We start from the raw sequence: 15820 nt of genomic DNA, 5'->3' as shown, positions 1-15820 counted from the left end.
TTAAGAGAAATATGTTATGTTGTGCATTCCACTAGGAAGGGGAATCAATCAACTTGCTATTATATAGGTAGGTTTTATGTAGAGAAAGAAACAAGCCAAAAGAAAAGAGAGATAAACCAAAAGAATAACACACTTCAACAATATTTATTGTTCCTTCTTATTATATTTAACTTCTTATTCTTATTCTCAGTCTGTCCCCCTTCCCCATACAAATTATATTTCTCATTCGTGAGATTCTCTTCGTAAGCTGCCACCAACACCATCCCACTTGTAACAAATAAGAAAAGGTGAGTTATTTTTTGTTTTTATTTACAGGAACACATACCATAAAGGAATGAACGATAAACAACAATGCAAGTCTTGTTTTGTTTTGTTCTGATCGTTCCTGTTCTGTTTCTGTTGCACCAGCAGCTCTCTAACTCTCAGCAAAACAAAATCTTTTTAAAGTTGCTTGACTTTGTTGTGTATCTTTTTATCTTTGTATCTTTTAGATTTTATTTTTCAATTTTTATTTTTATTTAAAGTTCTTTTTCATTTTGTTTTGTTATGGAATTGGTTTGGTTTTGGTGCCTATAGGAGAATTATGCATTTTTACAGAGCCAGAGAGCCGAGAAATTACAACAAAAATACAAAATATATATAGAAATTAAAGAAGAAAGAATAAAAACGTTTTGCGGATGCGGAAAGAGAAATAAATTGTTTTCATATATTTTATATGAGCAGGAGCAGTTGATTACGAACAGCGAAGCGAATAAGACGTGTGTAATGTTGAGTGCTTATAGTTTTTCGTAACTTTAACGATTTTTCTATATAAGATTTTAATTTTGTTTTATTTTGATTTTTTCCAACAATAAAAAATAAAGTTTTGTTAAAAAAATAAATAAATAATAAAAAAAAAACAATTAAGGAATCACTGAGTTTTCTTCTTGTTTAGTCGAAGGATTAAAAACAAAAACAAAAGTGAACCAAATCACGGGGTGTTCATTTTGAAATTTTAAGGTGAGATGCGCAACTGCTGCACGAAAGTCTGTTGCAAGTGTACAGGCATCTAAACTTTTTATTGCAATATTAAAATTCCAACGGGAAGTGCATTTTTGTCCTGAATAAGAAATAAAAAAGAATTTAAGGATTTCATTTAAAAAAAAAAAAATCTTTTGAGATACAATTGTTTTGAGTGTTTTTCTATCTATTAAGACAGCAACAAGCTACAAAACGTCTTAAACAACAAAAAAAAAACAACGCTGTTTTCCCGATTTCAAACGGCTTGTTGCTTTTGAATTTAATAAATAAATAAATTAAAATATTTCAAACTTCAATTGAAATCAAGTGTAAATGAACTAAAAAATAAATTAAGTTTTGACTATCAAAAACTTAATGCAAACTAAACCAGTGACCGGTTACACTGAAATGGCATTAAATCTTAAAGGTTTTTGGCTAATACGTGCACCCAGAGACCCAGAAATTCAAATAAATTACCCTCAAAGAGTAAGATAAACAAACAAACAAAAATATCCTGCCATACAAAAATAGTATATCTTATAACAGGAATATTCAAATTAGTGCAATTGTCCTATTAAACAAAAATTGTAAATTAAGAAAAGACTGAACTTTTATAAAACAAATAGAATTTGATTTGTTTTTTTTTTTTTGAAGGATTTTCCGTTTTCATTTTTTGTTGTTTTAAAAGTGAAGTGATAAAAAGTTTTTCAAGTGAAAATTTGCCAAAAGATATTTTTATTTTTGTGCTAAAAGATTTTTATTTTTAAATAAAATAAGAAAAAATGGCTGTGCCATTTTATGTGCCAGAACATGACGATGGCAATGATGGAACAAGTTCATCATCAAGCCAATCGCCAAATACCACATCATCAGCAACTCAGACTCCTTTGCAGAGTCCTGTAAATGGAGAACACTTGGTTATGGCATTTTGTGAAGCTTTATACAGGTGCTCAATAAATGGTGAGTTTCCTGAAACTTTTTGGATTCTTCCCTAAAAAAAAACAAAATTCTTTTGTTTACTTTTGATTTTGAGAAAAAAAAACAATTTTTTGAATTGTAAAAAATAAAAACAAAGCAGGCTTGGGCTTAGTTTAGGTTGGTATAGGTACCTTCCCGCATCAGTATATTGAAAATGCATCTTAAATATTATTTGGATGTGCGACGTTTTGAAAAATAGATTTAGGCATTATGTGTTGTGTTCATTTTCAAAACTAAATTATTGAAAGGATTATTAGTAAACAATCTACATATCTCTCTTGAATATGAAAATAGAAGCGAAATTGAATCAGCTTCAGATTTTACAAATTTTTTTCTTGTGTGTTCATTATTTCAATTAATTTTTGAAAAATTCTGAAATTTAAAAACATTTGTTTTTTTTGTTGTTTTTCTTTAAACAAAATTGGAAAACACTGGTGTTTTAAGGAATTTCATTCCATTTTTGTTTTTCATTGAAGCAGAAATGCAAATTGGAATAAAATTCTTTATTTATTTCTTACAAAATAGTTTTAGCTTAACTTTTTGTAAATTTATGGGAAAAGTGTGCCGTTTTTTGATTTTAATGTCAGAAGCAGTTTTTTGTCAAACATTTGAATAGGAAAATTCAGGAATTTAAAATTCACGTCCTATTCAGTGGATTCACGCTGAATTGGACCCATTTTTCAATCTGAAGGACAAAACCCAATTTTTGGGTTCTTATAAAGCTGTAGATGGTTTTCATTTGTCAATAAATAGGATTTTTCTTGTCTGATTTTGAGCAAGTGAAAAATTAAAACAATGTTTTGTCTTTTAAATGATTTTTGATTGTCAAAGTTTATTCATTTTCTATTCTAAACTTTGAATCCAGCTCAGAAGTTCTCTTAATTTCAAAAACTAGATCTTAATTTAAAGCGAGTACAGGTACATCTTCATATATTATTTGAAATTGGTTAACGAAGTCTGGAAATATCACTACCCCCCCCCCCCCACACCGAATTAAATATTCTAGGTATTCTTTAGAAAAATATATCATGAGCTGACAAATATCAAAAATTGACCTGTACCAAAAGACAAAGTTCATAATTGTCATTTTTTATGATCAAAGTCAGGAAGGTACAGTTTTTAGTAACGAAATCGATGAATACTTAAAATTTTAAAAAACAGAATCTCTCTAAAATAGCACAGGTATCTCATGAAGACTTTTGAGTTCAGGTTTGGTTTATATCGACTTAAAGAACTTTCGAAAATATTTCAGAATGAGTTTTCAAAGGTTTTTAATAACAAATTCGTTACATTTACAAAATGAACATGTAACTTAGAAAAAGAGTTTCTTATTTTGTAAAGTCTTCTTAAATTGTTTTCTTTGACAAATGTTTAAAGCTCTAGAGTGAAATGGCAGAATAAATAAATATGGTTGCATTTGTTTTCGTCATTTCCAACAAAACATTTTTGTTTCAAAGTTCTAAAAACGGTTATTGTTTATTTTAACCCGCATACATGGTCTTTTTACAGAATTTAACTTTACCATATTTTGTTTTTGGCCAGTTGACTAAAGTATTGAGTGAAATTGATAACTTAAATCCTTGATACAAATTTAAGTTCGATAAAAAGAACATGCTTAAAGTCTTAATATATGTAAAAACATACTATTTTAGTTTATCTTTCGATTTCTTTTGCTTGATAAAAGTAGTAAAAATTTTAAACATTTATGAGCAAAATCTGTTTACGTTTTTAAAATCTTTCTTGAACTTGTTTTTTCTGTGATCAAAATTAATCGTTTAAGTTTTTAAACACAAACTTTGAAAACTATTGGGTGAAGATACGTATTTGATAGTTTTCACACTTGTTACTTATATTCTAGACAATGTTTTTCTAACTCAAAAATGTTTGAAATAAAGTTAGTTTAAGTCAATTTCTAAGTCAATTTGAAAATAAATATCCTTCAATAGTTTTGTTCCTTTCCATGAATTTTAAAGCTAAGACTTGGCCAGCTAATATAAAATTTTAATTATTTAATCGCTTAAGGATTGCAACTTACACTTTTTGTTATAAGAAAAAACATGTTTTGGGTCCGATTTGTCAAATTGAAAATTTTGACAATTCTCAACGTTTCAAAGTCCCTAGAGTCGAAATAAAGGATTTTAAGAAAGATGTCTGTGAGTGCGTGTGTACGTACGCTTTTTTCGACGTAAGCTCAAGAACCAGAAGAGACTTCAAATAGATTTTAATGTACAGGTAATAATGCAGAAAGATGCAGAAAGGGCTCTAAAGAAAATTGCGTGTGTTTTTTAACCATAGCAGTTTAAAAAAATGGTGAACATTTTTATCAACCCTAAGTATCTTACGAACCAAAAACGCTAGAGACTTGAATTAAATTTTATATTATATATTGTAACATGATACTAAACAAATATATTGTTCGAAAAATCCATTGAATGGTATTTTTTATAAATCAAAAAACTGAAAAAAATTGTCACCTCGAAAATTCTACGAATACAAAATGATTTATCTCCAAAACAATTTTGTGCAACGAAAAATAACGTTTTTAACATCTGGTAAAATGTTGAGAAAAATCGAATCAACAGCTTTCTTACAAAAAATAAAAACTTAAAAGAAAATTTAACAAAAGTTGGTAAAAATTGATTTTCAACTCAAATATTAATTTTGAGATTTTGAATCAAAACTATTTTTGTCTTTGAAAAAATTTGTTGTAAACATTCAGTAAAATTTTGACAAAACTCGAATCAACAGTTTTTTTACAAAAAATAAAAACCTAAACAAAAAATTAATAAAAGTTGGTAAAAATCGATTTTCGACTTAAATATCTTTACAAAACTTTGAGATATTGACTTTCAACTACTTTTATATTTTGAAAAATACTTCTGTCAACATTCAGTAAAATTTTGAGAAAAATCTAATCTACAGTATTTTTTGTAAAAAATAAAAACCTAAACGAAAAAATTAATAAAAGTTAGAACGAATTGATTTTCGACCCAAATATCTCTTTAAACCTTTGAGATGTTGGCTGTAAACTGCTTTTATTTTTTAAAGCATATTACTGCTAATATTCAGTAAAATTTTGAGAAAAATCGAATGGACAGTTTTTTTTATAAAAAATAAAAACCTATAGAACTCATTACTCAAAGTTGGTAAAAATTGATTTTCGACTCAAATATCATTTCAAAAATTTGAGATTATGGCCTCAAACTAATTTTAGCTTATAACAAATACTGTTGTCAAGAGTCAACAAAATTAAAAAAAAAATCAAATTGACAGTTTTTTTTACAAAAAATAAAATCTCAACAAAACAACAAAACTAAAACTTTATATGAAAAATATTTTTGACAATTTTAAAAAAATTAAGAATAATTCAACTACCAACTTTTTTTTACGCAACACGAAAACCTTCAAATATTTCTTTTTCCATCTTTAACCATCTGTAATTTTCAGTTAAAAATCAAGTCCTTAAAGCTGGAAGGCATGATTTAGGGCTCTTTTTGTGCTAATTTATTGCTCTTTTCCCGGTTTGGTTCAAAAATCCCTTTCCCCTAAAAATTAATTTCATAAGTTCAAACATTTTTTTATTGCATTACTCTGACGAAATTTGAACAATTTTTGAATTTGAAACTCTGTATCCGACGTTTTAAAAATATACAACAAAAAATGCCATTCCATTAAAGATACGATAATTTGCAAACAAAAATACCAGTTTCGAGTTTTTATTCCCACTGGTTTGTGTTTTACAAAGAATAAATCAGTTTATGATGACTTCACTTCTAGAAAACTGAACTCCACAGGCTTAACACATTTATATTTACTCTTATTTTATTTTGACGATTCACTAATTTAGGAGCACAAAAACAGCCCTAAATTCATCATCAGGTTTAATATCCGTATTTTCTCCGACAGCCAGGCCGCTATCAAATCTCTGAACTCTGTCTCTACAAACGATCATCTCTAATAGAGATGGCGCAACAGTTTAATATTCACCTTTGCTGGCTGCCGGGCCATAGAGACATTCCAGGTAACTGTAAGGCAGTTGAATTCGCCAGGAATGGTACAGTACAGCCCATCCTACCACGTTTGGCAAGTACTGGCATACCAATCGCTACTTGTAAACTGTTGCTAATGCAAGACGCTGCGAAGAGGGCAGGCACCAGGTGGAACAACATCTCCACGTGCCAAGTCACAAAAAACATCTGGCCAACACGGGATTTAAAACGTTCAAGGTGCTTGCTCTTTCTAAGCAGATCGCATATAAGCTCTATAATAGGTGTCATAACCGGACACTGTCTAATAGGAAAGCACGCCACGAGACTAGGCGTATTCTCAAATGACTTTTGCAGAAGCTGTATGAACGAGGAAGAGGAAGAAACGGTTCTTCATCTTCTCTGCACATGCCCTGCTCTAGCTCGAAAACGCAAGAATTACCTAAGAGAATTCTTCTTTAACGATCTAAACGATTTAAATCATATCTGTATAATCAGCCTCTCACGTTTCGTAAGGGACTCAAGATGGTTCCATTGAGCTTAGGAGGAAGCTTCAAGATTCATGTGGTATCACAATGAGCCATTAAACTGGCCTTAGTGTATCCGTTTCCATCTTGGACAGCCACTATAACCTTACCTAAGGTGTGGTGTTTCCAGCTTGACGTCAAGTTCGGAACACCACACGTTTGAGGGTGAAAGGATTTTTGAACCAAGTCGGGATTAGAGCACTTAATTAGCACAAAAAGACCTAAATCACGCCATCATTAGTATTTTGAAATTTGATTGTGGGATTTCCACATTTACGGACCTTTAAAAATCGAGAAAAGCAACAATAAACTGATAAGAAGTGGTTTTCAACTAAAGTTTTAAGAGAACAACGATAATGATATTGACTTAAAATTATTTATCCCACACAAAATATTGTTAGGAATATTTTGTTAAAATTGTAAGCAAAACAAATCGAAAGACGGGATTGGAAGTTATCAGTGTGGGTAGCATCCCAGTCTTATTTTATTTCTTTGTTCAAGATATTTAAGACGAAAATCTATTTTTATTTATATATATAAAAGCCAATTGGTCTTCAAATTGTTTTTGCATATCTTTTTTTTTAATATCTTTAAAATTGAATTTACTTTAAATCGATATCTTTACTTGTTTTCTAAATATGGTCACCAACAAAATGATCTCTCGAATTTTCAGTTATGTGTTTTTAAATCGCAATTTTTTCAAACTTATGAATAAAAGTTCCAGTTAAAAAACCTATCTTCTTTATCGAACCATCTATCAAAACTCTGTATCTTTTTGTACCTATTCCTTTTTTTAAAATCAATAATCAACAGAAATTTTGTTAAAACAAAAAATGTGCGTGAAAAAAATATATCTTTTACAAATCTCTTGAACTTTAGACATCTATTTTTATACAGTTCATCTATATGAAGTCTATACGCAAACTCTCACCAGTTTTTCGAACTCAAATTACTGAAATCAATATAATGTAAGAGTATAAACAAACTTTCAAGGACTTAGGTACATTTCCATCTGTCTACTTTCGTTCCTTTTCCCTTAAGGGATGTATATATTTTATGCATCTTGTCTCAATTCCACTTTCCGTCGGACTTTTCTTATTATACTCTTATACGCAAACAAGAACCTTTTTTTTATAGTTAGTAAGAACTTAAACTTGGAAGAACTCACTGCAAATCGAGTGATAGTTCTTATATTAAGATAATCCAAAGTCTATAGGTACAAGTACTTAAATCCACTTTATCAAACCAATGAATCATCGCACAACTCTGTTAAAGAAAAACTGCATTTCTATCGTTTTCTTTTTTCCATGGTAACAGGCTAACAGTGAGAGTAGGTATCTGCACACACTTTTTCACTTTAATCACCATGCAACGAGAGAAAAGATTAAGAATTAAAAAAAAAAAGATACAAAAAACAGAAGTATGAAGATAGGTACGTACCTACTTGTATTTTGCATAATACCTTGAAAAAGATGGAATCAAAACAAAAATCACAACACCATCAACATCATCCTCGTCATCATCATCATCATCATATCGCGCATCGCATAGTCAAGCTTTCTAGAGCTAGAGCACATGTCATGTCATACTTAGATTTTTATGTTTTCATCGGATTTTCTTTTTTTCTGTTGTTGTTGTTGTTATTATTCACTCTCATTTCTTCGTTTTGAATCTGCGCTTTTGCGTTAGATACAAACATATCTAAATGCACTATAGCAATAACAGATTTAAAAAAATGTATCTTTTTATCCACATAAAATATAAAAATGTTTCTTTAAGAGGAAAACAAAAGAAAATATATATATGTTCGAAGAAAAAAAAAAACTATGCAAAGACACGTGCTCTCTTTCTCTATCTATCTTCATATTTTCGCCACACATCTCATTTGGTATTCAGAATTTTCCCACAGGGCAACCAAAACACACATTTTTCTTACATACCTAACACAACACTTTCGTCATAAATTTTTCTTTTTTGCTCGCATAATAAAAAAAAGTATCTATCTTTTCTATCTTATGAATGTGCAATGTCAAATAAAAAACAAAAAATAGCTCGAAGCCTAGAATCTAGAACCTAGAATACAGAAAAGCAAAAAAGCAGCTGTTTCTATGCAGATTTTCAACACAAAATAGGTACATGTAGAAATTTTCATATGAGTACGAGTATCTATAGAAATTCCCATAGAAACGTTTGTTAGATACTTTTATCCTATTTTCATCATCCCAAAAGCCTTAGCAGTTCTATTTTTTTTTACTTATTTTTCCACTTCTTCTCTGTGAATGTTTACATCCTTTAAGTGGCACGGCGAAGATTTAAACAAAACGAAAAAAACGACTTCTCTAGACGAGGGAGTACACTACGAGGAAGCCAAAAAGCTTATTTTGACTCGTTTATGTATACGTATCTAGAAAGAAGCTCACATCATGCGGAGTTGGAGTATGACGGATATAGATATGTTTACATCTTGTGCATCACTTGTCCAACGGATATACTGACACTTTATCCTGTCCCATGTTGCTGCTTGAAGTTTGAAGCTGATGACGATGATGAATCACACACTATGGTTTTTCGTATAGATACTTTTACATCTAGGAGAAAATCCTGTATGTCAACCTACCTACTGTATGGAAGTCGTATCTCCGACTGCTTTGAACATTTTAAGGATTATATCCTTTTGCATATTTCTGAATATGTGCGATGCGATATATGGCATTTAATTCGTGTCAATGCATATTATACCCAGAGACAGTAGAGACTCCCTGACAACGACGAAAAATAGGTAAGCAAAAGGAAATGTATCTAAAAATGGCAAAAAACCATAAAAACAAAAAAAAGATAGTATAGAACGTGCAAAGAACTGCACTTAAAGAAAAAGATACACAACACAATCGCATGAAAGTATCTCATCGTGCTAATTTAGATGAGATGCTTTTCAATTAAGTTGAACATCAGAATAACTGCTGCTTCTTTTGCTCCTGCTAAAGTTGAAGCTGATGGAGAGGACACTCGCTTTTGAAAATGAGAACATTACACAAAACAAAGGACACGATGACGACGACGACGACAAAATATCTATATCTTTACAAAAACAAAAAACACTGCATCCATATACAATATATGCATATACCTTTGCAGGTCTTTTCTGTGCGTGTCGGTGACTAGAGACGTCCTTTTCGCCAGACAGACACGATGTGTTTTTTTTTTGTTTTTCACGGTGACAAGTTTGCTACACCTTACCATTTACATAAAGATACCTTAGGAACAGAAAGACATATGTGAATATGACAATAAAGTCATCGTCGTCGACGGTGCAGTGGAGGCGACGACCGATACGACAGTTGAAGCCAGCAACCGACGCACGGCAGCGGCTTGCTTTGCTTTGTATTAAAACTATATACAAAAAGATTGCCTTTTAATTGTCCTATTAGTTAGTGTAACACGTTATATTATGATTGCAGACTTTCATGTCTGTTCTTTTTTGTATGTGAGCCAATTTTAGAGCCTTAAGTCATCGTAGTTGTTGACGGTCTACGATCCTCGGTCGTATTGAGGGGAATGACCATTTTATTCGAAGAATAAAACAATCTTCTTTCAACTTAAATGAATACCTAAAACTGGATTTTGTTTAAGCGAGCTTCATATGGCACCGTGCAGAGTAATAAAATGCGATTTGCAAAGATATTTTTATTTTCTTTTAGATATTTTTATTTTGGTGTAAATGGAAATCTAGGATGGCGGTTAATAATTTATTAGGCATTTGTTGACATTTTTATTTGAGATCTGTTCTTTTTTTTTAATTTTGTCCATCTTTGAAGTTCTTAGTCTAAGAAGTTTATCTTCTATAGGGATTAGTGGACTCTTGAAGTCTTATATGGAAGATATAAATTTAATTTTAAAGGCGTATCAAATTTACAGGTACAAGATTCTTTTAAACTAATAAGGATAATTGAAAACTTAAGTAGTTTAGGCTTGGAAATTAAATATGTAAATTTTGTGTGATTTTTGTCTGGAGTTTTTGATTTAAAGGAGATAGAAATGTCGTAAATTGTTTTAATTTGTGTGATTTTGGAACTTAACTTTCGTTCATAGAGTTTGTTGGATCTAAAAGGTTGAAAATCATGCACCAAAGGCCTTTCTAAGTGAAAGGTGTTTTTTGGGCTGAAATTACCAGTAGGTGAGACCAAAGCTGGATCCAGAGTAAACATAAGGACGAGTCTTTGAAAAACGCTTAAAAATGATCTAAAATGTTCTCTAAACGAGGTTGACACAGTTTTAATAACATAATGTGTATCTTAATCTTACATTTACATATCTAGGGTGACAACTTAAGTTATAAGATAATATAATATAATTATAAGATAATTAATTTGTCGCATTGAAAATTTTGACATTTCTCGATGTTTCAAGGTCCCTAGAGTCGAAATAAAAGATTTTTAGAAAGATGTCCGTACGTTCACGACGTTTTTTTGTCGTCATAGCTCAAGAACCAGAAGAGATATCGACTTCAAATAAATTTCCCAAGAAAATTGCGTGGGTTTTTTTTTTACCATGGAAGTTTAAAAAAAGGTGAACATTTTAGTTAACCCTAAATACCTAAATCAAATGGAGATCTTTTTTATTAAAAAAACATTACTCAAAGTTGGTAAAAACTGAATTTCGACTCAAATATCTTTTTACAACTTTGAAATACTGGCTTAAAACTACTTTTTTCTTTTAAAAATGTTGTCGTCAACATTATGTAAAATTTTGAGAAAAACGTTTTGACAGTTATCTTACAAAAAACTAAAAACCTAAAAAAAATTAACAAAAGTTGGTAAAAATTGATTTTCGATTTAAATATCTTTTCAAAAACTTGAGATTTTAGCTTCAAACTTATTTTATTTTATAAGAAATATTGTTTTCAACATTTTGTTAAATTTTGAAAAAAATCGAATTAACAATTTTTTGACAAAAAATAAAAACATTAACTAAAAAATTAAAAGAAGTTGGTAAAAATTAATTTTCGACACAAACATCTTTTCAAAAATTTGAAATTACGGCTTCCAACTAATTTTGTCGTATAAGAAATATTGTTTTTAACATTCTGTGAAATTGACAATTTTGTTTACAAAAATGAAAACCTAAAAAAACAATACTAAAACTTTTTAAGAATTTACTTTCGACTCAAATAGCTTTTCAAAAACTAAAAATATTGTCTTCAAGTTTTTTATTTCACAAAAAATGTTGTTTTCGATATCCAGTAGTTTTTTTTTATATAAATCCAACAGTCCGTTTTTTCAAAAATTAAGTCTGGGATGCAACCCACACTGATAACTTCCAATACCGTCTGCCGATTTGTCTTGCTTAAAAGTTTGTTGGTTTTGGTATTTGGTTAAAAAAGTTGTCAGTTGAATTATTCTTAAAAAAATTTAAATTACCAACAATGTTTTTCATAGAAAGAAATAGTTAAGTTTGATAATCTAAATTTTTAAATAGATTTTTAGTCGAAAATCAATGTTTACCAATTTTAGTAGCTTTTCTTGAATTTTTACAAATTGGATGAATAAAATTAATTTGAGTGATATCAAGAACCGAACATCAATTTTTACCAAATTTGCGCACTATTTTTTCTAAATTTTATTTTGTTTATGAAAAAAACGAACTGTTGGATTTTTATGAAAAAAAAACTATTGAATATCGAAAACAATATTTTCTGTGAAATAAAAAGTTTAAAGACAATATTTTTAATTTTTGAAAAGCTATTTGAGTCGAAAGTAAATTCTTAAGTTTTAGCATTGTTTTTTGTTTTAGGTTTTTATTTTTGTAAAAAAATTTGTCAATTCGATTTTGCTCAAAATTTTACTGAATGTTGACAACAATATTTTTTAAAAGTTAAAATTAGTTGGAAGCCATAATCTCAAATTTTTGAAAAAATATTTAAGTCGAAATTCTATTTTTACCAACTTTGAGTACAAAAAAAAACTTTCAAATTAATTTTGTTAAAATTCTACCAGATGTTAAAATTTTTAAGGTGACAAATATTTTCGTTCAGTTATCTTGATAAAAAAAAACCGTTGGTTGGATTTTTTTTTCAAAAAGTACTTGGTTGGTATCACGTAACAATATATTATATAAATTTGATACAAGTCTCTAGTGTCATTGATTTCCGAGTTATTTAGGGTTAACCAAAATGTTCCCCATTTTTTTAAACTACAAAAATTTTCTTGAGAGCCCTTTCTGCATCTTTCTGCCTTATTATCTGTATAACAAAAATTTGAAGTCGATATCTCTTCTGGTTCTTGAGCTATGGACGACGAAAAAAACATCGCAAACGTACGGACGTATGAACGTACGTACACACACACGTACGTACAGACATCTTTCTAAAAATCTTTTAGATCGACTTTAGGGACCTTGAAACGTCGAGAAAAGTAAAAAAATTTAATTCTACAAATTGCATCCATTACAATAACTTCCTATAGGAAGTTAAAAATAATCTACCAGTGCAGGTTAGGACCCCTACAACTAACGCTGCCCTTTCTCTTAGATCCGGCATTTACTCAGAACCTTTTAAAGTAGGTATGCAATTAATAAATGAAGCTTATGTATTTTTGAGATATTCGTTCTTATTTGAGCACGCAAAATTATGTTACTGTTAAAATTAACTAAATCTCGGTTTAAACTAACCAAATCTCTGTTAAAATCAACCAAATGTCGATTTAAAATAACAAATCTCTGTTAATAGTTACCAAATCTTGGTTAAAATTTACGAAATGCCGGTTAACAATAACCAAGCTACAACGTTAAAATTGCAACTAGCGAGTTACTTTCTAAAAAATACTAGAGTTTACTAGATTAGGGGAAAATCGGTTAAAAAACAACGAAGTACACTATAAAATGTCATTTTCATCTCGGCAGGTATAAATACAAACAAATGACCTCTAAAAAACACAATTCAACTTATTTATTGGATTTTAGCCAACTATCTTGGTTTATATCAACCAATCAGGCGTAATTAAGTTCTAATTTTTCCTAGATGAAATATCAGGCAACTTTTGTGAATTTAGCTTATCAACTTAGCTGAATAAAAACAGCCTTAGCTGCTTTATTTAATCAAACGACTGTGTTGAAACTATCTAACCTACTTATAGCTTATAACCGCCAGCCTACTCTTATTAAATTTATAACACTAATTAGGTAATAGTAACTAACTAACTCTGTTTGAACTAACTAATCTTCTTTGCTGAGCTTAACCACCCAACTTAGTTAACATTTAACCGGCCTTCTAGGTTGAATTTAACCAACCTACTTGTTTAATATTAATCAACCCGCATTAGTTTAACACATCAACTCTGTTAAAATAATTCAATCTTCTTGATTTAAGCTAACCTAACTTCACTGTTGAAATACGACAGTGAATTGGGTTATATTGATTAATCCATTTGTTTAATATTAGCAAACCTACTTCGTTTTTTTTTTTGTAAGAAACTCTCACCTTTATTTTCACCTAAATTGTACACAAAACTCCAAAAACCATGATATAAGAGTCAAATAGTTAATAAGGGAAAGATAATTGATACTACTTCAAAATATTGTTTTTTTGACCTCTTTAAAAAAATGTGTACGCAAAACATAAAAACTTACCAATCTTCCAAATCTTATGCTGTAGAAATATAATTGTAATAATTCACACAAAATTCTCAGATAAGTTCTGTTTTTGCAAGAAATAATTAGTTTTTTATGAATTATGAACAATTTCTAAATGGTTCATTCAACTCAATTCCTTGAACCATAGAATTTTCCATCATTATCGAATGAACTCAAAAAATAATCTCTTTAAAGCTCTTTAACCATTTACTGTCCATTTACTTAATCCTAAGTAACCAAGTTTACCTACGTTTGCCTCTAGGTCTACCTATTTAAATACCCAATTATAGATTTTTTGTTTTGACATTTTCTTCAACAGATTTAATCAGTTCCTAAGTACAAAAAAAAATTGGTGAAAGGAAAAGATATACCTTCAAGTTATAAACAAAGACAATTTTCAAATGACTCATTTTAATTTTGTTTTTCTAAAAGAAAATTGACTCTGATACCGAAAAAAAATCGTTTTAATAGCTGACAATGCAAAACCCATCAAAACCCCGATTTATTTATATTTTTTAACGTTATAATTGAAGTGCTAATAAAATTTCGATAATTCACGAAAAAATATATCTTAATTGTAAAAAAAGGTCATGTGGAAAAAAATATACATATATATACAAACAAAATGTTAAATGACACCACAAGAAAGCCACAGACTTGGTGGCAAATTTATTTACGATCAAAAAACCATAAGTCGAGAGTATAATCATACTCATAGTCAAAAAGACAGAGTTGACGAAAATTGTACTATAAATAAATTCTATGATTCTTGGCTTGCCTCTTTTCTGAACGTTTTAAAGTTTTCATATTAGTGAAAACTTTGAAAAATACAAACATTAATAAAGAATATTTAAAAAATGACCTAAAAGTGTTTTTATGAATTCATCTTTTCTGGTGTCCTTACATTTCAAAATTAAAAATTAAAAAATCACTAAAAACCCAACATTACCAATCTGACTACGAAAGATAAAGACACGTCGTTTGTATCTGCATAAAATGCAATCCAAAAGATCTAAACAGGTATAATGGAAAATATACCAACCATAATACCTTACCTACCATGCATAGTTAGATACTTTTATACCCGCCACAAATGTCCCAAAAGTCTATAAGATAGGTTAGATATTATAATGTCTATGGAAGAACAAGCTTATAACAAAACCATAACCAAGAAACGAAACAAAACGAACTTATGGTATAAGAAAACAAAAAAACTAACGAGGAACATAAAACTTTGCATTATTTGGCTCGTGCCAATTATATTGTGTTATGGATACGAAATATATAAGAGAGCATGAAGTATAATATCTTTTGGATTGCAAGCGAAAAAACATACAAAAATACCGGTTTGTTGATATTTTTGTTTTATTATGTATCTTTCTATAGGTTAGGTATTATTATTTTCCAAGAGTCAGAGTGTGCTAGTATAACTTTTCATGTCTTGAGATTTTTTTTCTTTTCATATTTTTATTTTGATTATATGCAATTTTTTTTATGAGATTGACGTAGGTACACGCCCACAAAAAACACTCTACTTTTTATTTATTTATATAATATAAAAATACACTATATAATATCTTATGGATTTTTGTCTTCCTTTGCATATTTCACATTGGTATAGATAGATAGCCGAGTATCTTTATTAAATAGGTAGCTTATGAACCTTTTGTGATCAAAAAATATATATGTACAAAAATAAGAAAG

At 29.4% G+C, this 15820-nt stretch overlaps 1 protein-coding gene across 1 annotated transcript in view; it reads left to right on the top strand.

Moving 5' to 3' along the window:
• Positions 1–723: 723 nt before the first annotated feature.
• LOC129954170 (cell death protein hid) overlaps positions 724–15820 on the top strand; it is a 56142-nt gene continuing 41045 nt past the window's right edge. The window contains exon 1 of the mRNA XM_056067901.1: positions 724–1959. Coding sequence (XP_055923876.1) covers positions 1782–1959 — 178 coding nt within the window. The 5' untranslated portion in view covers positions 724–1781. The remainder of the gene's footprint in view (positions 1960–15820) is intronic.

The sequence above is a fragment of the Eupeodes corollae genome, chromosome 1 (genome assembly GCF_945859685.1).
Source record: "Eupeodes corollae chromosome 1, idEupCoro1.1, whole genome shotgun sequence".
Lineage (NCBI taxonomy): Eukaryota > Metazoa > Arthropoda > Insecta > Diptera > Syrphidae > Eupeodes > Eupeodes corollae.
Note: the sequence above shows the minus strand (reverse complement) of the source record. Positions and strands in the feature narration are given on the sequence as shown.